The sequence below is a fragment of the Amblyomma maculatum genome, chromosome 10, assembly GCF_055883805.1.
Source record: "Amblyomma maculatum isolate TAMU_Amacu chromosome 10, ASM5588380v1, whole genome shotgun sequence".
Taxonomy (NCBI): Eukaryota; Metazoa; Arthropoda; class Arachnida; order Ixodida; family Ixodidae; genus Amblyomma; species Amblyomma maculatum.
This window is the reverse complement of record NC_139353.1, coordinates 2,283,199-2,309,333: the sequence shown is the minus strand read 5'-3', so window position 1 is coordinate 2,309,333 and position 26,135 is coordinate 2,283,199. Positions and strand designations below refer to the sequence as shown.

The window sequence follows — 26,135 nt, the reverse complement described above, 5'->3', positions numbered from 1 at the left end:
TGCAACCTGTATGGGTTCTGAAATATCAACCTACAATTTTTGACATTTTCAGTGACAAATTTTTTAAAATGGTCAGTGACGGAAGTTTCATTCTACACTGGAGTGATAACTTGCTTGCTCCCAAGTTGCAAGTATGTCATGCTGCTTAGGAGAGCATCCTTGCCACTAACACCCCGAGTGTCATTTGTGGACATGCAGTAAATTACAGCAGAGGTGAGATTATCCTACTGTAAGGAAGAAGATGATACAGCACCCACGCAAATGAGACTGTTGGGTTCCTGGCCGATCAGCTGGCACGCACACTCGAAGCTCAGACTGTCTTGTTCGGACAAGATTGTGCTTCACTTTACGATCGTCGTGTGTCACCGGTCGCCCTTTGAAATTCTTAATTCTGAAACAGTTTTACATTGAAAACAGGAAATCTGGGGATTTTTACAAAATTCTTTAATGTGGTGTTCGTAGTAACGAGATTTGACCGTATAGGAGCATAATATGCAACACGAAAGTCTCCATAATTTGATTAATGATGCAAATGTCTTCAAGTGTCACAGGATTAATTGCATGGGCGGATTTGGTGGTGACTTACACCAAGGAACCAGATCACATTCTGGTGAAATTTCCCAGCTGGGCTTGTGATGTGGGTGCTCCTTGTATAATGCAACATCTATAATTAGTTCTTTCTTCCAAATTAGGTAGTATAACTGGCTTTGTTTTTCAACGTAATATACTTGGCCACGGAGACCACATGGCTCAGCAACATAGGGGAGCAAAACATGAATACAAATCACTATAGGTTTACTCGATTTGGCTGCACTAGTTCATTGAGTGCAGCACCTTTGTAATCGTTTTTCTAGTGCAGCGCGTGACTCCTGCACCTTGCTATTAGTTTTGCAAAGGTGCAGGCCTAGTTCAGTGCGAGTTCACCGAATCTCTGGACTAGCCGCTTGCCAAGTGCTGCGAGTGCAGCAAACGTGCAACGCCAGCGGCGCTAGTGTCGCACACTCTCAGCACCCCCTTGGATCCTGCCAGAACTGTTGCAGAAAGTACAGCCAAATAGAGTAGACCTTATATTTGCTAATCCTGCTTTTTGCAGGCATTTCTAAATGTATTTTAAAAGCGCTAACTGTTGGGCTAGTTTGGGATTAGTCTTAAAATTCATCTTGTTTAATGCAAAAGAACAGGACACACAGTATTAAAAATCATCTGGTTTAGCGCAAAAGAACAGGACACACAGTAAGAAAACGTACAATACATACATGCTTTTGTACATGTTTTCTTACTGTGTGTTTTGTCCTTTTGCGCTAAACAAGATGAATTTTAAGTTCTAAATGTATTTAAATGTATTGTTTTGCATGTTGCATAGGCGTGGGGAAAATTGCTACCTTTGAACAGCATCAGTAATCTGCTGCATGCTAACAGTAACTGCACCGAATTTCATTATAAACCAAGCATAAATTACACTACAGTTCATTTTGAGTTCATGCTCTAAGAATTCGTCTTTAGGTACCTTCATCGCATAAACTTGGTTGTGTGATTTACCGTATCCTTTTCTTATAATGCACAGTTGTACATGTCAAGCAATTATTTTGTGAACAAGCATAAAGAAATTCATTCCTACAACTCAAGTGCAGTTTCATTACGAAAATGCCCCTACTGCGACGTTGCCATGACTATTGTTGGCTGCTCTTGCATCCAGAGTTGTAAGGATAGGTATGTTACTGCTACTTATCAAATAGGTTTGCAATTCAGCTGTGCAAACTAGAGAAAAGCAAATGCTACACCATACGAGCACTGTATTGAGGACTTCACACAACATTTTAACGCGATAGCGTTAAGGAACTCGTGCCGCAGAAAAGCCGGTGGCGTCGGCGGCGTTGGCCGTGAGCGATAAATCCCGGCATGCACTTCATAAATAAAAAGCAACTTCCAAGATGGGTTGGGTGGGAATCGAACCAGGGTCTCCGGAGTGTGAGACGGAGACGCTACCACTCAGCCAAGAGTTCGATGCTTGAAAGCGGTACAAAAGCGCTTCTAGTGAATGCAGTGTTGCTTTAGAAACGTGCCATAGAATGTTATACTGCGGTGTATATCGGTAATTATGAGCATGTTACTTACAGAAGTCGCAGTTACACGAGTAGAGAAGTACGTTTCCGCTACATTTCTTCTGCGCTCTGCGCACATGCAGAGCCATCTTGCGGCAAACACAGAAGAACCCCTCCTCGCAATGTGCGGCGCTGCCCCAACACGTGGCACGCCACTCGCCCCCGACGTTTCGCCGTGCACCCTCACGGGTTGTAGAATCAAGCGTCTTTCCTTTCTTTAGATCACTATCTTCGCTAACCCGCTTCTCCCCTTCGGGCCGCGCGGGTACCGGTGCGAGGATGCCCCAATACCCTTGCGTTTTAAAGTTTTCTCGCTCTCTCCCCTTCCAACATCCAGCGTGCGTCACTCGAACAGTGGCGTTTAGGCGACGCGGCTCCTCTTTCTGCTCACAGCGCGATTGCTAGGTGCAGCGTCTGATGCCGGACGCCTCTGACGTGATCGCTGCGCCGTAGCGCTTCTGCTGGGAAAGTGTCCCCTGCGATGTGTGCCGAGCTGCTTCCGAGGAATCATGCTTCTGCGTGGTGCTCCCAAGCGAGATAGAGGACGATCCCATCAAGGCATCAGCCCCATGGCGCTTCGCTGCCCGGCTTTCTCCCTCCGAGACACCGAGTGCACTTAGAAGTGTTGAGTATGAAAACTATGTCTTTGTGTGACTCAAGAGCATACCGAGCAAATGAGTGGGCGGTGCAAACGAGGTGCAATAACGCTATCGCGTTCCACTCTTGAAGGCGAAGCTTAAGCGTCCTCCAAACTTTTGATTAGTGGCTGAATAACACCAATAAAGCACGATGTACCAGCCGGTTAACTTGATCACTGCCATACTCATTTATTACATAACTTGTGGATACACACGAATGTAGTCAGCAAGAACAGAAAGTGCAGCAACACAGCACTGTCACGGCCATCCTGTAACACCGCTTTAAAAGAAGATTGCAGCAGCTGGTTGCTAGCAAAACAACGCATAAGGAAAAGGGGACAAAAACGAGGATACTGGAACTAAGAGGCGTAACTCTTTGCAGTGAACTGTAATGGAGAATTTCCTCACATGCTTTAAAGCCTAGTGTCCTTCGCTGAAAAGCGGTTAAAGCACGGAACATCAAAAGACACAACTATAGTTTATTTTCCTTCCTTTGTACATTGTCAACCTGCTTGTACAACCTTCCTTCGTTCCTCGGAACGTCAGTCCTTTTCTTTTTCTCCCTTCCTTTCAGAAGCAACAGTCTAAGAAAAGCATACCCAAACAGTTCAGGACACGAACAGCAAAAGCTGAAACGTACACACCCCTGAATGCAATTAATGTAGCGCAAACAATGGCATGGGACGTTTGGTTATCTAGCTCTCTTGCGAAAAGCTTTGACTCTTGAGGAACCCCTTTTCTCAGAACCATGTAAAGAACCCGACAGTGAGAGAGAGGCAGGCACGCAAGCATAATGCAACACGCACGTCAACAACATAAAATATGATGAAAGCCTCAATACCCATGAAAACAAGCACCTTTCATCAGCAATTGAAACATCAGCCTATTTTTTGTTTCTTCAAACATCAATCGCCTTTTTTTTTAAATATATATATTGGACAGGGCAGCAAGGGCATATCCTTGTCACTGCCATACACAGGCTTGTTCTTACTGTGGTAAGCTTATTAGAAAAATGCACAACGTATGCAGAAGAGAGAAAATAATAAGCGGGTATAAATACACTTCACTCTCTACATACACACACAAGAGGTGAGCTGGGTAAAGAGGAGGGCTCCGGAGGTATTTCGAGTGAACGCACCAACCTCTCTTTCCTCATCTCTCCGAAGGCGCAGGAAATGCAAGTTTTGTCAAGAGATGAGAGGAGGAGTAGGAGACACACAGTGGACATGCCAACTGTCACCAAAGGGTCGCGCCTAGACGACATCTATTCGTGGAATGCAAAGTTGCGGCCACGCCGCAAAAGGAAACAATTGGCACCGCGACGAAAAGCTTGGCCATAAATTGGGAAAACATGATGCAGGGGAGGGTCTCGCAAGGACACCGCGGGTCAACAGGAAAGGTGCTAAGAGTGGTGCTTTCTGGTAGCAGACTGTTTCTTTGTTTTCTGCCTCGTGTGGGCTGTAAAAGGGTGTCCCCACAGTAGCCTCATATGTACAAATAGAGCGTGTAGTCGAATGTTGTGTGCGCTTTTCTCAGGACATCTAACAACATGAATGGTGATGCAGTAATGAGGATAAATTGGGAGGTTGCCAAAATCAGAAACGAAACTAACTAATGAAAAACAGTCAAAACTGCAAAAATGATAAAGAAAGAGTTCTCAGCGTCCCAAAAAGTATCCGAGGTAGCTCTTCAGTCACAGGGCATTTTTCTCAGAGTCGCGAGTTCTTCCACTCCTTCACGACTGGAAAACTTCCTAGAGAAAAGCTGCAATTTAGATTTTTTTCGCTCGAACCGCGTGTATCGCGATGACCGCTCGACCATCCTGGGGGGCCTATTGCCCCTCAAACTGCGTCTACTGCTACTTCAATGCCGCGGATGTTCGGCAAGGTGCCCTCAAGTGTCGGCGGCTTCGGAGTGCACCAGCATGCTAAAACAACAAAGACAGCGCATGAAGGAGCTTGCGCTGCTAGAGGTGCACCTCGAAGGCCTTCACAGCATTGGGTGCCACAAACGGGTTGGTTGCCACAGGTGCCTTCTGTGTGGGCAGCGATGCCCACTCAGCATCGAAGGGGTCTTGAAAGGTGGAGCTTGTGGTGTCCCCCGTCACTGGAGGCGTGGCGTTTCCCGTGAGGGGCGGAGTCTGTGGCTCTCTGGGCCAATGGGAGAAGAGCGTGGCAGAACGCGTGGGGGAAACTAGGCCATCGGCGGCACTCAGCGACTGGCTGCGCAGCTGTGGGGCGCCAACACGACGAGGTGGGGCATGGGGTGGAGCTGCCAGAGGGGCGGGGCTCTGTCTAGCAGGGGGCGGTGTTGGCGAAGTCGACGAATGTGTGGGCAGGGAGGCCAGCCAGGCATCGGCGCGAGAAGAGTCAGCCCAGGGGTTGCCTGCAAAGCGCAAAAGACAGTTGTTAAATGAGTACGGCTGCCCAGATCTCTTGGCAGGCATATGAGCTAGCCCTGAATAGCACAACAAATTTAGATGACTCAAAGATTGCTCTATCCAGCCATCTGTCTACTTTAAGTTAATGCTTGCACAATATTCACGAGGAATGTAAACAACCATGCCAAAGCCAGTATGAAACTCCATTAAAATGTTGCAGCACACTTGGAGCAGTGGCTACTGTGAAAGTGTCACGCAAGGTCATACGAAGGAAGACAGGGCTTCTAGTTAGCAGTCAGTATAAGCATAGACATGCATAATCCAAAGGAATTTGGAAAGATACTGGCAAAACTATGCACTCTTCTTCTATGAGCTGCCAGTGCTAAACATGAATGGGAAACCAATAAGTTTACCTAGAATTTGTAATAAGAAAGTACTGTGTAAACCATATATAGGTCAACCCCTTACCTTGAAGTTAAAAAAAGTGAAAAAATAAAACACGAAAAGATTGCCAAAGCCTATATATTCACAATATCGGCTGTGTTCGTGCATCACTGGAGCTACGATATCGCTCTGAACTTTCAGAAGTATGTTCGGAAGCAGACTCTTTTTTGCTTGCCACCTCCCACAGCGAGTTTTTTAGTTCTATCAAAGCGTGTTGTTTATGTAGCATTTGTTGAACGGTCGCACGCAAACAGTAGACCTTGTGCACATTGCCGAGCGAGCGGCCATGTTGTCATCCGCTTTGGTCAACACCAAGTTTTTCTCTGGAAAGCCACTGCAAACTGCCTCCCACTACTCAATGCTAACGAGGAATTATATACCATTTATAGGCCGAACGAAAGAGCGCAAAGGCAAACGCGAGGGATTGAAAATGCAAGCAACTGCGGGACGACGATACGGTTATCCGCTCTATGACTACAGTGGCTAGGATAAGGGAAGTGTGCAGACCATGCTGCTGGCTCTGAAGCCAATGCTCCGGAGAGGAAGATGCAGAAGGTGCTGATGCCCGCTCATTGCAGTTACTAATTGGACGCGTTTGAGACATCCTTTCGAGATCCGATGCATACTTTCGCTTGCTCTTACTGCGACTACCACTTTTACACAGCATTTTTATTTATTTGCTAACTATCTGTGCCATGCTGGGCCCATATTCTGAGTTTGCATCATTATCGAAGTGTCGCTATCTCACGTGACCTCGAGTCATTTTATTGGTCGAAGCACTGGAACTGGGTGTTGCCACTACGGAACAGGTGGCTACATCATGTTCGGTCATTTCCACCAATCAGATGACTTGAGGTCGGGGAGATAGCGACACTTTCGATAACGACGCAAACTCCGAATAAGGGCCCTGATGAAAGTTTATAATTCTGCAAAATGGTCTTTTTAATGTGGAAGAATTACAACCCGTATTTTAAGTGGGATTTTGCCAGGGTGGCTGTGAAACCTCCTTCGAGCAAACTCTCCAAGAAAAACTTGCCGCCAGTAAGTTGTGGACACAGGCCAAGAGAAAAAGGTTATCTCTGCTGGCCACAGTGTTAGACCACTGTGCAATCTCGGCATCCAGCTTTTTTCACGTGCTAAGCTACCAGTCTTTCAAGCTGCACTTGGAATGTCGTCGGCTTCACCTTCAATGACACAGCTGCACTAAAGACCTTAATTAGGCCTCCTTAATCCTGAGGGAAGCCCAAGGAACCCATTCAAAGTACTTGGCTATATACGTGGCAAGGCATGGCAGGAAAACCTAAAGGAAGGAATACTTTCCTAAACATGGGTTACAAACATTGCTTCTGCATGTATCTCCAAGCTTAGTCAAGGTAAACCGCTGCTGAATTTTTTTCGACCGTGAATTTCGTCTTTTTCTGAACAGCTAGGTGAGCAGCTCAAGAACTAAAATTTGGGGAGAGTTGTAATTTTATTCCGCTTCATGCATCACTGCCTTGTCGTGGCGGAGGGGCTTGCGAAACTCGATGATGTCGTGAGCTCTGTTGTGTAGGGCCACCCATGATAGACAGGTCACGGCAGAGAGTTCTGACAAAATGTGATTCACTGGAGAAGGTAATAGCAACCCACTCCAGTATTTCCTGCCAAGAAAACCCTATGGCCAGTCACAATACCATTAATGATATGGTGCCGGAAGATGAGCCCCCCAGGTTGGAAGGCGTCCCACATGTTACTGGGGATGAACAAAGGGCGATTTCTAGTAGCTCCAGGACGAATGAAGCGGCTGGGCTAAAGCCAAAAGGACGCTCAGTTGTGGATGTGTCGGGAAGCGACCAGAAAGTCCGATGTTGCAAGGAGATATATCACATAGCAACATGGAATGTAAGATCTATGACGCAAGGTAAACTGGATGTCGTCAAGTGAGAAATGGACAGATTAAACATTGTTATCTTGGGTATCAGCAAGCTCAAGTGGACCGGAATGGGAGAATTTAACTCCGGCGACCATTATGTCTTTTATTGTGGGCACGAATCCAAGAGAAGGAATGCGGTCGCCCTCATAGTAAACAGAAGAATGGGCAAAGCAGTGCTAGGGTCCAACCCCAAAAACGGACCGAATGATTTCACTTCAGATCCAAGGTCACCCTTTGAACATAACAGTTATCCAAGTCTATGCACAAACCACTACTGCTGAAGAAGCTGACATTGAGAGATTTCATGCGGACCTACAGTGCCTTTTAGACCGCACCCCATCATCAGACGTCGTTTTTCTCATAGGAGACTGCAATGCTAAGGTCGGGAGTGAAGAAATATCCGGAATTATAGGAAAGTTCGGTCTTGGCGAGCCAAATGAAGCTGGGCAGAGGCTAGTAGAGTTTTGACAAGAAAACAACCTGACCATAGCGAATACTCATTTTAAACAGCACAAGAGGCGCCTGTACACATGGACTTCACCGGACGGTCTGTACAGAATCAGATCTATCATATTCTTTGCCGGCAGAGATGGAGAAGCGCTATACAAGCAGTAAAAACAAGGCCTGGGGCCGATTGTGGCACCGATCATCAGCTTCTTGTTGCCAAAATTAAGCTTCGATTGAGGAAAATGCAGAAAACTAGAAGGCCTTTCAGGTATTATCTGGATCAAATTCCATTAGAATATGCTGTGGAAGTGAGGAATCGATTTCAAGAATTAGATCTAGAAGACAGAGAGCCCGAAGAGATGTGGACTGATGTTCGTGATATAATACAAGAAGTTGCTACTAAGGTAGTTCCAAAGCAAAAGAAATGCAAGAAAGCAAACTGGTTATCTGAAGAGGCTTTGCAAATAGCTGAGGAAAGGAGGATGACAAAAGTTATGGGGGAAAGAGAAAGATACAAGGTTCTCAATGCGGATTTTCAGAAAATAGCAAGGAGAGATAAGAATGCCTTCCTGAACATACAGTGCCAAGCAGTTGAGGACAACAGCCAATTAAGGAACACAAGAGCTCTGTATAAGACAACCAAAGATGTCAAAGGAAGCTTCTGTGCTAAGCTGGGCGTGATAAGGACAAACGAGGCAAGGACCTCACTGAAGCCTCAGAGATAAAGAGGTGGCAGGAATACACAAAGAACTGTACAAGAAGGACCCGAATGTGCAAACGCAACATAAGACGGTTGTGATTACTGATCTCGAGCCGGGCATCCTGAAGAGTGAAGTTGAATGGGCCTTAGCCAGCCTTGCTAAGAACAAAGCTAGCGGAATTGATGGCATTCCAGCTGAGTTGCTTCAAAACCTCAACCATGACGCTGTTAACATTCTGCATACATTATGTCAGAAGATTTGGACAACCCTGCAGTGGCCACAGGATTGGAGGAGGTCAGTTTACATCCCCATTCCAAAGAAAGGCAGTGCCAAAGATTGTTCCAACTACTGCACGATAGCGCTTATTTCGCGTGTTAGCAAGGTGATGTTGAAAATCCTCCAAGGTAGGCTGCAGCAGTATGTGGATCGGGAGCTTCCGGACGTGCAAGCTGGGTTTCGCAAGGGCAGAGAAACTAGAGACCAAATTGCCAACCTTCGCTGGATCATGGAAAAAGCAAGAGAGTTCCAAAAACCCATCTACTTCTGCTTTATTGATTATGCGAAAGCATTTGACTGCGTAGATCACAGCAGATTGTGGCAAGCTCTCCAAGAGATGGGAGTTCCAATTCACCTCATCTGTCTCCCCAGGAACCTGTATGAAGGGCAAGAGGCCACAGTCAGAACTGGGCATGGTCTTACTGATTGGTTTCCGATTGAGAAAGGAGTGCAAGGCTGCATACCGTCGCCCTGCCTATTTAACCTATATGCAGAGTGCATCATGAGAAAGGCCGGTCTGGACGAGTCTTCAGCTGGAGTGAAGATTGCTGGAAAACGTATCAACAACCTTAGATATGCGGATGATACCACTTTAATGGCAGGAAGTGAAGTGGAACTCAAGAAACTTCTGATGCGCATACAAGAAGAAAGTGAGAAGTTTGGGCTTAAACTGAACATTAAAAAGACAAAGATCATGGCGTCTTGCCCTATCAAGTCCTAGAGCATCAATGGACAGAAGTGGAAGCTGTGACAGATTTTCCCTTCCTAGGCTCCAAGATTACCTCGGAAGGAGACTGCAGCCATGAAATTAGGAGACGCCTGCTTCTGGGATAGAGAGCAATGGTTAGCCTTGACCGCCTAGTAAAGAGCAGAGACATTAGTCTGCCAACCAAGATCCGTATAACTCGTGCTATGGTCTTTCCAGTTGTGATGTATGGATGCGAGAGTTGGACTGTGAAAAAGGCTGACCGCCGAAGAATTGACGCGTTTGAATTGTGGTGCTGGCGAAGACTCTTGAGAGTTCCTTGGACTGCCAGAAGATCAAATCAGTCGATATTGTCGACCATAAATCCTGACTGCTCATTGGAGGGTCAAATTCTAAAGTTAAAGCTCAGCTACTTTGGTCATCTGATGAGAAGAGAGGAGTCGCTGGAGAAAGATTTGATGTTGGGAAAGGTTGAGGGTCACCGGAGAAGGGGTAGGCAGCGAACGCGGTGGTTAGATGGCATCCTCGAGGCGCTGCAGACGAAGTTATGTGATGTTAGAAAGATAGTGAGAGACCGGAAAGCGTAGCGTGACATGGTCCATAGGGTCACGAAGAGTCGGACACGACTGAACGACGACTGTAATTTTATTTCCAGAACTATTTCCTTACTTCACTGTTAATTTGGCTGTTTTTCATCTAGGAGCCAAGAAAAAAAAAAAAAAAAAACCTGTGCTGCACAAGACAATTTCATTCCATATTTGATTTGCATGCACTGAAGCACTGAACAAATTTCTAAATTACAGCCATTTGTTTTCTACCATTTCATTTCTTCAGCAGCATCAATCAATCAAAAAAAATTCCGGGAATGGAGGTGCTTGCAGGCTAGACACACAACATGCTTAGTTCACGCTCGATGCTGTCAAGCTAAGTTTCGCATAAACACTTAACAAACCCTGCCCCTGAGCACAGACGCATACAATTTAGCCTCAGAATGCAAGGCGGTCGCCAGGGTTGTCCAGCACGAGTTCGACTGTGTGAACCATTTGCGATATCGACCTGTTATATAGTGAACAACACATTTCTCGATCGGCGGCAAGGAGATTTCATGCCAGATCCGCGGGTAGACATATCCGCGTCAAGCACCAGCCGCTTGGTTCATTACAGTAAATTGGGCCGCTGGGCCCTATGGAAGTGTCCGCTCGTTACCCAATCCTTTCTCTATGACCATAGCAAGGGCGATGCACAGTGGCGTCGCTAGTATCACCCGCACCCGGTGAGGCGCAGCACAGCACCTTCCCCCCCCCCCCCCCCCCCCCCTCTGTCCCCACGATTTAAGCACCGAATTGCTTGAATATGAGCTATCATGAGAAATATGGCTCGATGTTGTAAGGTGAAGCTCAATTTAGTCACAATTATCTAATTAAGACTCATTAATTAAGATTCAGTGCAACTGTACTTGACATAAGCTATCCAACAATAAATGATGTAGCATAAATTTCTACTTAACCCCAATTAACTAATTAACAGCAGTTATTAGTAAAGTGCAATTGTACTCGACATCAACTAACCAAATATATATAATTTGTGGCTATTACAGAAAACATAAGCTGTACAGCCACCGCAGGCACATTCTGTACACACATTCCATATGTGGCGCATATGAGCCAAGTAATGGTGCGCATTAATAAACTATGAAGCTGGCATCCTCACTTTGTTTCATTGGTTATCCTTATCTCCTTTTTGTGTACATCAAATTACACGGCAATATTTCGGTACTTTAGACGACGATAAATGCCAACTTGTGCATTGCTAATCCTGATCCTCCAACATGGCGGAAACGCGTGTGGTCAGCGCAAGGGGGCACCAGTTTTTGATAAGGTCTATAACACGGCGGATCTTTGTCAACATACTAGTGACCGATGATAAAGCTCGCAAAAGTGGAAATAGAGAACAGCATGTTACATACTCCACAATTCCCATGCTGTTTCGACCACATTTCGCGCTTAGTGGCTCAATCTTACCGGCTCGGCGTGAGTGCTCAAGGTAACTGGCAGAGCTTGTGCGTCCTTTTCAGCACGAACACATGCTCGGGTAGTAGAGCAGGTGAATTGAATTGACAGCGGGGCTTCGCTCCATTCGACTTAAGAACACACACATGAAATATCGCGTCTAAACTTCATATGTTGAGAGTACAACAAAACGCACATTAGCTGTAGGCTCTTGTTATTGCAATATTCTTCACGCGACCTAACAGCAACCACGAGGATTAACAGCCAGAAATCAAGTTTCATGCAGCGCATGTAAGGTGGTCCGCCACTGAACGGTCTACCTGTCACGCTCCACGCCCTTCGTTTTTATCTCTATCCGACCGCCAAACCTTCTGCCGTTTCCTTCCCTTGCCTCATGGCGCAGCCAGCCATACCACAGCTCGCCAGAATATAGAGAATTATGCTCAAAAAACACAGCAAGCTATGCACATTGAATGCAGGCTGTATGGGCTTTTGCCTACACTCGCCAGTGCCGCCACATCTCCACTGACGTCATGGGCTGATGCTTGTCTATAGATATCTTCTAGTACTTTCACATAATGCTCATCTACATCCTGATTTTGCAATGCCTGCATGACTGTGGAGGTTTCAACTAAGTCAGATGCTTTTTCGTAATGAATGAATGCTATGTTAGGGGTTGGTTATATTCCAAGCATTTTTCTATCTCACCAGCACACTCACTTTGCTGTACGGGTGCAATGGCAGCCTCCTGTGGTGACTGCTGCGGCCTGGCCGTGGCGACAGTGGGGGGCGCCTTTTCCCGGAAGGGGTCGTCCCTAGCAGAGTCGCTGAGCAGGCTGAGCCCCTGGCTGACCTGCTGGCACATGGCGCTGATGCTGTCAGGCCTCTCGCTCAGTGGCGAGGACTCTGGGATCGGAGGGGGCACTGCAATGACCAGGTTCAGTGAGACACCAATGGCTGGACTCGCAAAACATTTTTACTAAATGCCGAGCTAGTTAGGGGTTTTCTCTGTACGTAAGGCGAGCCATGGGCAAATAGTGGTCAAAATGTTCAAAATATACTTAAACTCAGCTCCAAAGAGTCCCAAAATGCTTTCTGCCACGACAATCAATGCAAATAATTAGACAAACGAGGTTTGGAACTGTAGCAGTGGGCAGTAGCGACATCACAGCACAGTAACATGACATACCATAAACAGCGATGCATGACATTATCTACACATTGTGTTGACGGACAGTGGGATGATCAGCAGATGTGCTGTCACTGACACGACAGCATCAACAGCCGTTCAGAGCCTTCATGTTGACAAAACGACGACCTGACTGATTGCTCGTCTATATTTGTACTGCAAATAAACGAAACAAGTGACTACATTTCATATGCTTCATCACTTTGAGGGGGCAAACTGAGAATTTCAGTTGACACCGCGCACCCCTGCGACGTTCATGTGTGTGACGTCTGCAAACGTGAAGAGCAAGGTCACATATTTCAGCGAGTGCAAATGGCCACCAAGTATAATTTTGACAACAGTCACTTGAGATTGATGTTGCTTACACCTTAGGATGCACACATAGCGAACGGTATGCACCACTGCGAGGTGAGGTAATCCGTCTGTCGACTGGCTACACAGGGCCAGCAAGCAGTCATCAGCGTTGATGGCGGCAATTTTAATTACTACATATGGATGCCAAATGTACTGCAGAAAAAAAGAGTAAAAGATCATGAACCGGTCACAGTGAAGACGGTACAAAAGGGAGAAACAGTGGTCTTATGTGGTGTCAACAAGCTGGCTATGCGCGCTCCGCCCCATTGCCACTTGCACTTCCTGGCGCTTCTCGCAGAATTACTGCATTGCGTAAGCAGGTAAACATACAACCAGTGCAAACCAAAAGAGACTGCTTTACCTAATTCGAATGCTGCTTGTATTTCATGCCAGACGTGCAGTGACAGCTGTGTAAACAAAAGTACCACTGTAGGGGGTCCATTGGAGAACCTTGCGCTCATGTAATAACTTCCGAATCCTGGAGTATACTGTTGAAGCATGCCTTTAGTGAATCCACAGACTCATTGCTATGCAAACAGCAGCAAATATGTATCAGAATCAACAACCAAAGGACCCATGAGGTGCTGCTGTGGGTGCGCTGAAGTGGAGACAGTATGGGCATTTGTTAGTTTGGGCTGTATAAAATAAACTGCCCTGCCTGCACAGTCTTGCAGCACAATGGGCTAATCAGTATCGACATCGAATAGGTGAGGCGACCAAAAGTAAAATAGAATAATATGTCTCTGCCCATGGTACTAGGAATCAGTATAAACAGTGAGACATCGTGCTGTTATGATGTGACTTGGGGGTTCACTGAGTGACGCGCTCTCGGCTAAGGGGCACCGACACAAGACATTCGCCGAACAACAGCATAGTGTCTGTCAATTGAGATAGGCCCAAGTGAGCTACTTGGTGCGCTCTGTCGTTTACTCGGCTTTTCTCAGCATATCTCAATTCAGTTCAGTTCAGTTCAGGCGTTCAGTCGTGTCCGACTCTTCGTGACCCTATGGACCATGTCACGCCACGCTTTCCGGTCTCTCACTATCTTCTTAACATCACATAGCTTCATCTGCAATGCCTCGAGAATGCCATCTAACCATCGCGTTCGCTGCCTACCCCTTCTCCGGCGACCCTCAACCTTTCCCAACATCAAATCTTTCTCCAGCGACTCCTCTCTTCTCATCAGATGACCAAAGTAGCTGAGCTTTAACTTTAGAATTTGACCCTCCAATGAGCAGTCAGGGTTTATGGTCGACAATATCGACTGATTTGATCTTCTGGCAGTCCAAGGAACTCTTAAGAGTCTTCGCCAGCACCACAATTCAAACGCGTCAATTCTTCGGCGGTCAGCCTTTTTCACAGTCCAACTCTCGCATCCATACATCACAACTGGAAAGACCATAGCACGGGTTATACGGATCTTGGTTGGCAGACTAATGTCTCTGCTCTTTACTAGGCGGTCAAGGCTAACCATTGCTCTCTTTCCCAGAAGCAGGCGTCTCCTAATTTCATGGCTGCAGTCTCCTTCCGAGGTAATCTTGGCGCCCAAGAATAGAAAATCTGTCACAGCTTCCACTTCTTGTCCATTGATGCTCCAGGACTTGATAGGGCAAGACGCCATGATCTTCGTCTTTTTAATGTTCAGTTTAAGCCCAAACTTCTCACTCTCTTCTTGTACGCGCATCAGAAGTCTCTTGAGTTCCACTTCACTTTCTGTCATTAAAGTGGTATCATCCGCATATCTAAGGTTGTTGATACGTTTTCCAGCAATCTTCACTCCAGCTGAAGACTCGTCCAGACCGGCCTTCCTCATGATGCACTCTGCATATAGGTTAAATAGGCAGGGCGACGGTATGCAGCCTTGCACTCCTTTCTCAATCGGAAACCAATCAGTAAGACCATGCCCAGTTCTGACTGTGGCCTCTTGCCCTTCATACAGGTTCCTGGGGAGACAGATGAGGTGAATTGGAACTCCCATCTCTTGGAGAGCTTGCCACAATCTGCTGTGATCTACGCAGTCAAACGCTTTCGCATAATCAATAAAGCAGAAGTAAATGGGTTTCTGGAACTCTCTTGCTTTTTCCATGATCCAGCGAAGGTTGGCAATTTGGTCTCTAGTTCCTCTGCCCTTGCGAAACCCAGCTTGCACGTCCGGAAGCTCCCGATCCACATACTGCTGCAGCCTACCTTGCAGGATTTTTAACATCACCTTGCTAGCATGCGAAATAAGCGCGATCGTGCGGTAGTTGGAACAATCTTTGGCACTGCCTTTCTTTTGAATGGGGATGTAAACTGACCTCCTCCAATCCTGTGGCCACTGCAGGGTTGTCCAAATCTTTTGACATAATGTATGCAGTGTGTTAACAGCGTCGTGGTTGAGGTTTTGAAGCAACTCAGCTGGAATACCATCAATTCCGCTAGCTTTGTTGTTAGCAAGGCTGGCTAAGGCCCATTCAACTTCACTCTTCCGGATGCCTGGCTCGAGATCAGAAATCACAACCGTCCTATGTTGGGTTTGCACATCCGGGTCCTTCTTGTACAGTTCTTCTGTGTATTCCTGCCACCTCTTCTTTATCTCTGAGGCTTCAGTGAGGTCCTTGCCTCGTTTGTCCTTTATCACGCCCAGCTTAGCACAGAAGCTTCCTTTGATATCTTTGATTGTCTTATACAGAGCTCTTGTGTTCCTTAATTGGCTGTTGTCCTCAACTGCTTGACACTGTATGTTCAGGAAGGCATTCTTATCTCTCCTTGCTATTTTCTGAAAATCCGCATTGAGCACCTTGTATCTTTCTCTTTCCCCCATACCTTTTGCCATCCTCCTTTCCTCAGCTATTTGCAAAGCCTCTTCAGATAACCAGTTTGCTTTTTTGCATTTCTTTTGCTTTGGAACTACCTTAGTAGCAACTTCTTGTATTATATCATGAACATCAGTCCACATCTCTTCAGGCTCTTTGTCTTCTAGATGTAATTCTTGAAATCGATTCCTCACTTCCACAGCATATTCTAATGGAATCTCATCCAGATCATACCTGAAAGGCCTTCTAGTTTTCTGCGCTTTCCTCAATCGAAGCTTAATTTTGGCAACAAGAAGCTGATGATCGGTGCCACAATCGGCCCCAGGCCTTGTTTTTACTGCTTGTATAGCGCTTCTCCATCTCTGCCGGCAAATAATATAATCGATCTGATTCCTGTACAGACCGTCCGGTGAAATCCATGTGTACAGGCGCCTCTTGTGCTGTTGAAAATGAGTATTCGCTATGGTCAGGTTGTTTTCTTGACAGAACTCTACTAGCCTCTGCCCAGCTTCATTTGGCTCACCAAGACCGAACTTTCCTATAATTCCGGATATTTCTTCACTCCCGACCTTAGCATTCCAGTCTCCTATGAGAAAAACGACGTCTGATGATGGGGTGCGGTCTAAAAGGCATTGTAGGTCCGCATAAAATCTCTCAACGTCAGCTTCTTCAGCAGCAGTGGTCGGTGCATAGACTTGGATAACTGTTATGTTGAAAGGGTGACCTTGGATCCGAAGTGAAATCATTCGGTCGTTTTTGGGGTTGTACCCTAGCACTGCTTTGCCCATTCTTCTGTTTACTATGAGAGCGACCCCATTCCTTCTCTTGGATTCGTGCCCACAATAAAAGACATAATGGTCGCCGGAGTTAAATTCTCCCATTCCGGTCCACTTGAGCTCGCTGATACCCAAGATATTGTCACGTCTCGGTAGAAGACCAAGGAGAACCTAGCGATAGATGGTTTGAATGGTCGACCAGAACAAGTCTTGTGTTCAAGCTTCTTTCACTTCCAGGCTCGCGCTTGTCGTCATCTTTTGCGTCGTCTTCTATGCGGCATTTGCCCCCCTCCTTAGGAAGCATCGTCCCGATGAGAACAAAAGGAAGTAGGAGGTTAAGGTCAGACTGAGTGGTATGGCTTCATACGCACGACGTGGACGACGTCAGCTTGGTGCTGGCGTCGCTTTGATGTCGACACCCCGTCTGGCATCACCTCATAAGTGACGTCGGTTAAACGTCGCTGAACAACATAGGGTCCAAAGTATCGTCGCAATAGTTTTTCGGAGAGTCCACGGCGGCGAATAGGTGTCCAGACCCACACTTTGTCGCCAGGTTCGTACATTACATGCCGGTGTCTCTGATTGTAGCGTTGTGCATCGTGCTCCTGCTGATTTTGAATCCGCACACGAGCTAGTTCGCGAGCTTCCTCTGCACGCTGAGCGAATTCCTCGGCGTCCTGGTCGAGATCATCGGTGTCGGCATTCGGGAGCAACATTGCATCCAGCATAGTTGTTACTGGTCGCCCGTGAAGGAGGCTGAATGGTGTCATGCGAGTGGTGTCTTGGCGGGCCGTATTGTAGGCGAACGTAACGTAGGGAAGTATTTCGTCCCAATTCTTGTGGTTTACGTCGACGTACATGCAAAGCATGTCTGCGAGGGTCTTATTGAGGCGTTCCGTCAACCCATTGGTTTGAGGGTGATAGGCAGTAGTTTTACGGTGACTGGTACCACTGAGGCGAAGAACGATTTCCAAAAGTTCGGCCGTAAATGTAGTTCCTCGGTCAGTTATAATAAGTGCCGGAGCGCCATGCCTCAGGACAATGTTCTCAACGAAGAACCTAGCTGCTTCGGCGGCGGTACCCCTTGGCAGAGCCTTGGTCTCCGCGTAGCGGGTCAGATAATCAGTGGCGACAATTATCCATTTATTCCCGGCTGTAGACGTCGGAAATGGTCCCAGGAGGTCCATGCCAATTTGCTTAAAAGGTGTCGCTGGCACTTGAAGAGGGTGGAGTAGGCCAGCTGGTTTTACAGGGGGTGATTTACGGCGCTGGCAGTCAATGCACGTACGTACATAGCGTTTCACTGTCGCCGGCAGTTTTGGCCAGTAGTATCCGTGCTGTACTCTAGCCAACGTGCGGGTGTAGCCTAGGTGACCGGCGGTTGGCTCGTCGTGGCACGCTTGCAAAACTTCAGTGCGGAGAACCGATGGGACGACGAGCAGAACACTGTTTCCCCCAGGACGGAAGTTCTTCTTGTAAAGGACGTTGTTGCGAATAAAAAATGAAGAGATTACTCGGGCGAAAATCTTCGGCACAACCGTAGTTCGCTTCTCCAAGAAATCAATAAGAGGGAGCAATTCCTGATCCTCTCGCTGCTGTTGGGAAAGCGTTGCGTCATCTATGACACCTAAAAACGCAGTGTCTTCATCGGTCATAGTGGAAGGTTCGACCGGCGCTCGCGAAAGGCAATCTGCATCTGTGTGCTTCTTTCCAGATTTGTAAATAACTGCCATGTCAAATTCTTGCAATCGAAGGCTCCAACGCGCGAGTCTCCCTGAAGGGTCCTTTAAGTTCGTCAGCCAACAGAGAGAGTGATGGTCGCTGACGACTTGAAAGGGGCGAGCGTACAAATAAGGGCGGAATTTCATAACCGCCCATACCACTGCAAGACATTCTTTTTCGGTTGCCGAGTAGTTCGCTTCTGCTTTAGATAGGGTCCTGCTGGCGTAAGCAATTACCTTTTCCACACCATCCTGGCGCTGCACTAACACAGCACCTAAGCCCACGTTGCTGGCATCCGTATGAAGCAGTGTAGGGGCGTCGTCATCAAAGTGCGCCAGGACAGGTGGTGTCTGTAGACGCCTCCTCAGCTCATTGAAAGCTTGTTGCTGTTCTTCACCCCAGCGAAAGACAGCGTTGTCACGAGTCAGTGAAGTTAATGGCCAGGCTATTCGTGAGAAGCCAGCAATAAACCGACGGTAATAGGCGCAAAGACCCAAGAAGCGCCGCAATGTCTTTTTGTCCGTAGGTGTTGGGAACTTGGCGACTGCGGAGAGCTTTTCAGGATCCGGCCGAACACCTTCTTGGCTGACGACGTGGCCTAAGAACTGCAGCTCCTCGTAACCGAAGTGGCACTTCTCGGGTTTTAATGTGAGGCCCGCAGATTGTATGACCTGAAACACAGCTAGCAAACGGAGTAGATGCTCTTCAAATGTAGCCGAAAACACTATCACGTCGTCAAGATACACCAAGCATGTTTGCCACTTAAGTCCCGAAAGCACAGTGTCCATCAGTCTCTGAAATGTTGCTGGCGCCGAGCATAAACCGAACGGGAGGACTTTAAACTCATACAATCCGTCGGGAGAGATGAATGCTGTCTTCTCCCGATCCCTCTCATCCACTTCGATTTGCCAATATCCACTTTTCAAGTCCATCGACGAGAAGTAACGTGCATTTCGTAGGCGATCCAAGGAGTCGTCGATGCGAGGGAGAGGGTACACGTCTTTTTTGGTCACTTGGTTGAGCTTGCGATAGTCTATGCAAAATCGTAAGCTGCCGTCTTTCTTTTTAACAAGTACCACGGGGGAAGCCCAGGGACTCTGTGACGGCTGGATAACGTCGTCTCTAAGCATTTCGGTCACCTGGCGCTGAATGGCTTCACGTTCTTTCGGAGCCACACGGTAAGGATTTTGTCGAATCGGGCGAATCGAGTCATCCGTGATAATTCGATGTTTTGTCAAAGGCGTTTGGCCGATCCGCGATTCTGAAGCAAAACAGTCTCGAAATTGATCTATGAGATCCAAAAGGCGGTCCCGCTCTGAAGAAGACAGATTTGGGCTCACATCAACGATGGTTACGGGTGTCTTGCGCACTGATCCTCTCTGTTGCAGTAAGCAACAGTGCTGCGCATTTGGGAGGCTGTCGAAAAAGGCCACAGTTGTGCCTTTCGGAATTTGCTGACGCTCGTCGCTGAAGTTTGTCAGCAGCAGTTCGGTATGCCCATTGGTCAAGTTGACCAGCCCTCGAGCTATAGAAACACCTCGGCTGAGTACCAGGGTAACTGCCCGTTCGGCGACGCCATCGCCTGTATGCGCCACGTCGCATTTCACTTCAACAAGAGAACATGATCTCGGAGGTAATGTCACCGTCTCATTGGCGACGCGTAAGGGCAATAGTGGTACTTGCGCATAACCAAGGTCTTCATGGTTATTGGTGAAGGCAACGATGCTGTCACGGATGCTGATTACAGCCCCATGAAGACGCAGAAAGTCCATGCCCAAGATGAGGTCTTTGCAGCAGTCAGGGAGAATAACGAAGCTGCCAACAAACACCGCGTTTCCTATTCCTATCCGGGCAGTGCATTTCCCTGTCGGTGCCAGTAGCTGACCCCCAGCACTTCTTATTACTGGCCCAGTCCATTCAGTTTTTACTTTGCGCAGGGTGTCGGCCAATTTCTGGCTAATAATTGAAAAATCTGCCCCGGTATCCACCAGAGCATGTACCGCCAGCCCATCAATGGAAACGGCGAGGTCAGCGCTAACAAAATTATCTGGGTTGATCGTCCCTTTCGGCATTTGCGGCGGAAGCGCGGCAAGGTCGGCGCTGTTAGCTTCGTCGTCATGGCTGATCATCTGGTACGGCATTTTCGGCGGTAGTGCGGAAATGTCAATGTTAGCGGCGGCGTCAGAAGCCCGGGTTGTCGGCAGTTGCGGCGGTGGTGAGGGTTTCGACACTTTTAGACTGGTTGCAACCTCCCCTCGCGAGGTTGCAGCTCTTAGTTTCCCCGGTGAGGGCTAGGAGACCGCCGTCCGCTAACGCCAGTAGTGTTGCGACGCGTCGGCGAATAACGCTGTGGCGATGGGGAGGAGCGGCGGCGGAAGCCCGGGGATTCGGTTTCCCTGCTGACCGGAGGGTCGTCGTCGATTTGGGCAGAATCAGTGTCGAAGCGGCGGCGAGCAGAAGCAAGCGGAAAGGACTGCCCCTCTTCGCGGTGGCGGCAGTACCGATACACATGGCCAGGTTGTCCGCAGTAGAAACAAAGTGGTCGGCTGTCATAACTGCGCCACCTGTCAGTTCGGCGCAGTTGAGAGCGCCTGGGAGGCGCCCACTGAGGCCCCTGGAGGAACCGAATCTCCTGACGGTTCGGTGAGCTCGGTGGGGCGTGGTCTGGAGGTGGGCGACGAAGGACCGCAGCATAGCTCTCGGGCTGCGGCTCGAGGTAAGCTGCAGGAATGTTGGCCGTGCAGCTGATCGGTTTTGGAGCGTGGTATGGTTCGGAAAGGGGTGCCGCGTTGTGGACTGGATGAGACTCGTTGCATGGTGTAGACGGTGATGGGGCGTATCGAATTTCATTCCTCACTGTTTCCATGAGGGCCCCTGACGACTGAGCCTTCGTAGTCGTAATTCGCTGCAGCTCCTCAAGGACAATGCCTCTAATGATGTCTCGAAGAGTGGTCGTATCTGTTGCAGTCAGCGCCGCCGCAGTCGTCGGGGCACAGTTGACCGGTCGGTTGTACTGGCGGCACCGGTCTTGGAGGGCTCGTTCGATAGCCGTAGCGTCCTTAACGAACTCACTCACGGTTTTAGGGGGGTTGCGGACCAAGCCGGCAAACACCTGTTCTTTGACGCCATGCATGAGATGCCGTAGCTTCTTTGGTTCACTCATATCAGGGTCGGCACGGCGAAAAAGGCGAGCCATGTCTTCCGCAAACATAGCCATGCTCTCATTTGGCTTCTGGATGCGCACTTCAAGCAGGCGCAGCGCATTGTCCCGTCGGTCAGTTCTCGCGAAAGTGTCGACCAGCTGGCAGCGGAAGTCATCCCATGTGGATAAGCTGGCCTCATGGTTTTCAAACCACGTTCTAGCATTATCCTGAAGGGCAAAATAAACATTACAAAGCTTCTGGTCTGCGCTCCACTGGTTGATCTTTGACACTCGCTCAAACTGGTCGAGCCAGTCTTCCACATCTTCAAACGCTTCCCCGCGAAAGCACTCTGGCACCTTGGTGTTCTGTAGAGTCACCGGTGTAGGATTGGTATGTGCCATGGCTTGAGAGATCTTAGGAACTTGGGCGTTTGAGGAGTCGTTCGGCAGATGAGTGTACTCCGGCGCTAGGCCTAGAAGGCGGCGGCTAGCACGATGGACAGGCGTGTCGATGTTTGGGATCCGCTGTGGACTGCCGGAAGGAGTCCTATGCATACCCCAGCGCGCTCCACCAGTGTCACGTCTCGGTAGAAGACCAAGGAGAACCTAGCGATAGATGGTTTGAATGGTCGACCAGAACAAGTCTTGTGTTCAAGCTTCTTTCACTTCCAGGCTCGCGCTTGTCGTCATCTTTTGCGTCGTCTTCTATGCGGCAATATCAATGTTCAATCTGTCCATTTCTCACTTGACGATATCCAGTTTACCTTGCGTCATAGATCTTACATTCCATGTTGCTATGTGATATATCTCCTTGCAACATCGGACTTTCCGGTCGCTTCCCGACACATCCACAACTGAGCGTCCTTTTGGCTTTAGCCCAGCCGCTTCATTCGTCCTGGAGCTACTAGGAATCGCCCTTTGTTCATCCCCAGTAACATGTGGGACGCCTTCCAACCTGGGGGGCTCATCTTCCGGCGCCATATCGATAATGGTATTGTGACTGGCCATAGGGTTTTCTTGGCAGGAAATACTGGAGTGGGTTGCCATTACCTTCTCCAGTGAATCACATTTTGTCAGAACTCTCTGCCGTGACCTGTCTATCTTGGGTGGCCCTACACAGCAGTGCTCACGACTTCATCGAGTTTCGCAAGCCCCTTCGCCACGACAAGGCAGTGATCTCAATAATGACCACATTTTTTGGCATCTCAAAAGGTGCTGGTATGCCTGAGGCATCGCAAATGATTTAAGATAGACAAGGGGTCTTGATAATAATTTTTAGAAAGCACTGCTTTTTCATGCAGATTCCAGATGCGTTATGCAATTTAATGCAACTTAAATTTGAGGCCCTTCAGTGCAGTTATGTCATGCAAGTTTTCTTCTTTCGTGAGCTTTTGAAGTAACTTGCTTTCGAAAAGTGTGCCATCTACTGCTGTCGGATGGCTAACACGAAACTCTAGCCGTGCAGGGCAGTTCAATAACGAACACATTATTCGCAGGCTTTTGTGGTATCTTCTGCAAGCACCACAACAACCCCATTCTCAGCCCAGCTTGCTTGTGCCTATTTTAAACCATGTGGTCTGAACCAACTGCCCCGCAGCAGCCTATAGCACATGCCACAGTGCTCAATAGCCAGCCAAAATCACCTGATAGAGAATTTGAGAGAGATATGCATAAAGTCCTGGTCAAAAGTCTTCAGGCCTCCATATGTGTGGCCAGAGTGGCTGAGCTCCGACAATGTGGTGCTGCCACTGCCAGAGCACGATGAATCATGCTTGCGCCAAGGACAAAGAGGGAGAGAATTGTGGAGCTTAATGCTTGCGTGCCTTGATAACAGCATTTGGCTATCTCCTGCATCTCATTCCACTTTCTCAACTTATGCCTTGTGGCAAACTTTTTGAAAAAAAGAAAAGAAAAAAAAACAAGGAAAAAAAAAAAACAGCATTTGGCAAAATTTAGTGTGCTGTTCACACTGCTTGCTTGTGGTACAAAGGCAGAGTGAAGTCACTTTACGGTCGTAAATGCGGTGGCCTCTGCAAAGCTGTGCAGTGCAGGTGTAATTCCCATGTTGCCGTGCACAGCTGCATTCAGCAAAGTGCAGTGCTAGAAACAGCCTAATCGTCCGGATTCAATGTGATTCACTGCACACTGTTTTGTAGTGGGCAGGCCATCGCATTATCCTTAGTGGACATTGGGCGCATGGTATAGGCTGCACAGATGAGCTTCCACTTTTACAAAATATTGCTGTTTGTAGCAAAGCCACATATCAAATTAGGGGGACATGGCTCTTTGAGACGAAAAAATCGCGAAAAAAATCGATTTTTTTTAAACTGACATTTTCAGAATCTGTAGCTATTGTTCCTTTAATTTGCCAGGTTTTATATCTCGCGGTGCAGTATTTGGGCCACAGAATCAATTTATAGCATCACTGTCAGCGGAAATCTGCGCAAAAACAACGTTTTTTTCCAAGGCGCGTAGGTCGTTTCTACACACGCGATCGCAGCCATCTTGGTCTCGTTGGATTTCCCGCCACAAGTGCCTCCGCCGGCTTACAGGTGACATTGAAATCCGAGCATAAAAAAAGTCCAAACGCGCAATTCTATTCGTCGAGCTAGCACCGTCATCTGCTCCTCCGCAGGTGACGAGTCTCTCCTTGTTCAGTCGTAGGATTGTGACGAGTGCGGCACAATGTCGGAAGCAAAGCCGAAGTTTGCCACGAGTCACAAATTTGGCAAAAAGAAGAAACGATCCACCTACAACTTCAAGAAGCGCTCAGTTCCTTCGGCCGGCGTCACGAATAGTCCGCCGCCAACAGCAAGTGATGCCGAAGCCGCGGACAGTACCGAAGTGGACTTAGGCCTAACCAGATCGCCGACGAGTGAATGCATTCCGGACAGCAGCCGCATTCGGCGCGACACCGAAATATTGCAGCGTACGGAGCTGTTGCAGAGAGAAATGGAAGCCCAAGAAAAGCTACAAGTTTTTCCGTCAACACCGGCCACCAGGCGAAAGATAAATTTTTTCACTCGCGCTGACGATGTTGCGGCCGCGCGATCGGACATCGAGACGGGCTTCGTTGTCGTCAGTTTGGTTTGTGAAGTGCAAGGTGTGCGGCGGTAGCGTCATGGTAGGGAAAGGTGAACGTGAATATGGCCTCGCCATAAAGATTATTATCGAGTGCGCGTGCTGTGGTGATGTTGCGTCGGCGTGGAGCTCGCCCCGTGTGAACAGAAAAGAGAAGTGCAACCCGTCCGTTGTGAACGTCCTTGCTGCGCGTGCGATGCAAGCCACCATAAATCGACAAACGGCACTCAATGACGTTTTTGCGACCATGAACATTTCGCACCGTGGCCTTCACAACAAAACTTGGCAAAGGTACGTGAAGAAGAAGCTGGCGCCCGCGGCAGCTCTTGCTGCCGAGAAGCAAACGTCTCTGTGCGCGCAATCGGTCCGGGATCTATATGACGAGTTGAAGGTTGCGAATCCCGGAAACATTACTGTGTTATACGGCGGTTCCTGGATGACGCACGGCCACTAGTCCCATATCGGCGTCGGCATGGTCATCGAGCTGTTCTCGATTACGTGGTCCTCAGTAATTTTTGCGCTGGTTGCGAGCATGCCTCAAGCGAAGATGACCCGGCATACAAGGCTTGGAAGGAGACCCATGCATGCCAGAAAAACACCACCAAGAAGGCTAGTGAAATGGAAGTTGAGGCTGCTCTCCCCCTCTTCCAGAGATCACTGCAACGGCACAACCTGAGATACACCACCCTACTCTCAGATGGTGACAGCCGCGCTTTTCTTGAGCTGCAGGATGCCCGGGTGTATGGGTACATTTCAGTTGAGAAAGAAGACTGTATCAACCATGTACAGAAACGGATGGGCACAAGCTTGCACAACCTCATCACAAAACATAAGTGCCCTGGTTTGGAGAGCCTTGGTGGTAAAGGCAAACTGACCACGGATCTAGTAGCAAAGTTGACAAGCTACTATGGCTGGACTCTGAAGACTCACAAGGGTGATGTGCAAGGAATGAAGAGGGCAGTGATGGCCACTTATCGCCACATAACATCAAATGACTTGGTGTCGGACCACAACTATTGCCCACCAGGACCAAGCTCATGGTGCCGGCAAAATGCAGCAAGAGCTGAGGGTGAGACAGCCCCTAAGCACCGCAACAATCTGCCTCAGTATGTATGTGAGGCCTTGTTGTCCATTTATGAGTGCCTGTCTGATGAAAGGCTTCTTGTGCGGTGCCAACGGGGCAGCACTCAAAACACCAATGAATGTCTCCACTCCCTGATATGGTCACTGGCACGAAAAGAACAGCATGCCTCACTGTTCACGGAGCAAGCTTCTGTGGCTGAGGCTGTTATGAGATTTAATGCTGGTTGCCAAAACTCCTCTGCAGCAATATTGAAAGAGCTGCACCTCAACCTTGGGACACCAAGCATGAAGCGCATGGCAAAGACCACCGCCGAGCAGTGGCATCTGCAAACAAGTGCAAGACCACTGCGGACATGCAGCACGCTTTCAAAAAACGCC

At 48.2% G+C, this 26,135-nt stretch overlaps 1 protein-coding gene across 3 annotated transcripts in view; it reads right to left on the bottom strand.

Annotated features, from left to right (window-relative positions):
* Positions 1-2,904: 2,904 nt before the first annotated feature.
* numb (NUMB endocytic adaptor protein) overlaps positions 2,905-26,135 on the bottom strand; it is a 107,206-nt gene continuing 83,975 nt past the window's right edge. For 2 of the 3 annotated variants that reach the window (XM_084581719.1, XM_084581717.1), the window contains exons 5-6: positions 12,324-12,539; positions 2,905-5,125 (exon numbers count right to left, since the gene is read on the bottom strand). In XM_084581719.1, the coding sequence (XP_084437845.1) occupies positions 4,707-5,125; positions 12,324-12,539 (635 nt within the window). In that variant the 3' untranslated portion in view covers positions 2,905-4,706. The remainder of the gene's footprint in view (positions 5,126-12,323; positions 12,540-26,135) is intronic. The other variant, XM_084581718.1, reaches the window with a different exon arrangement.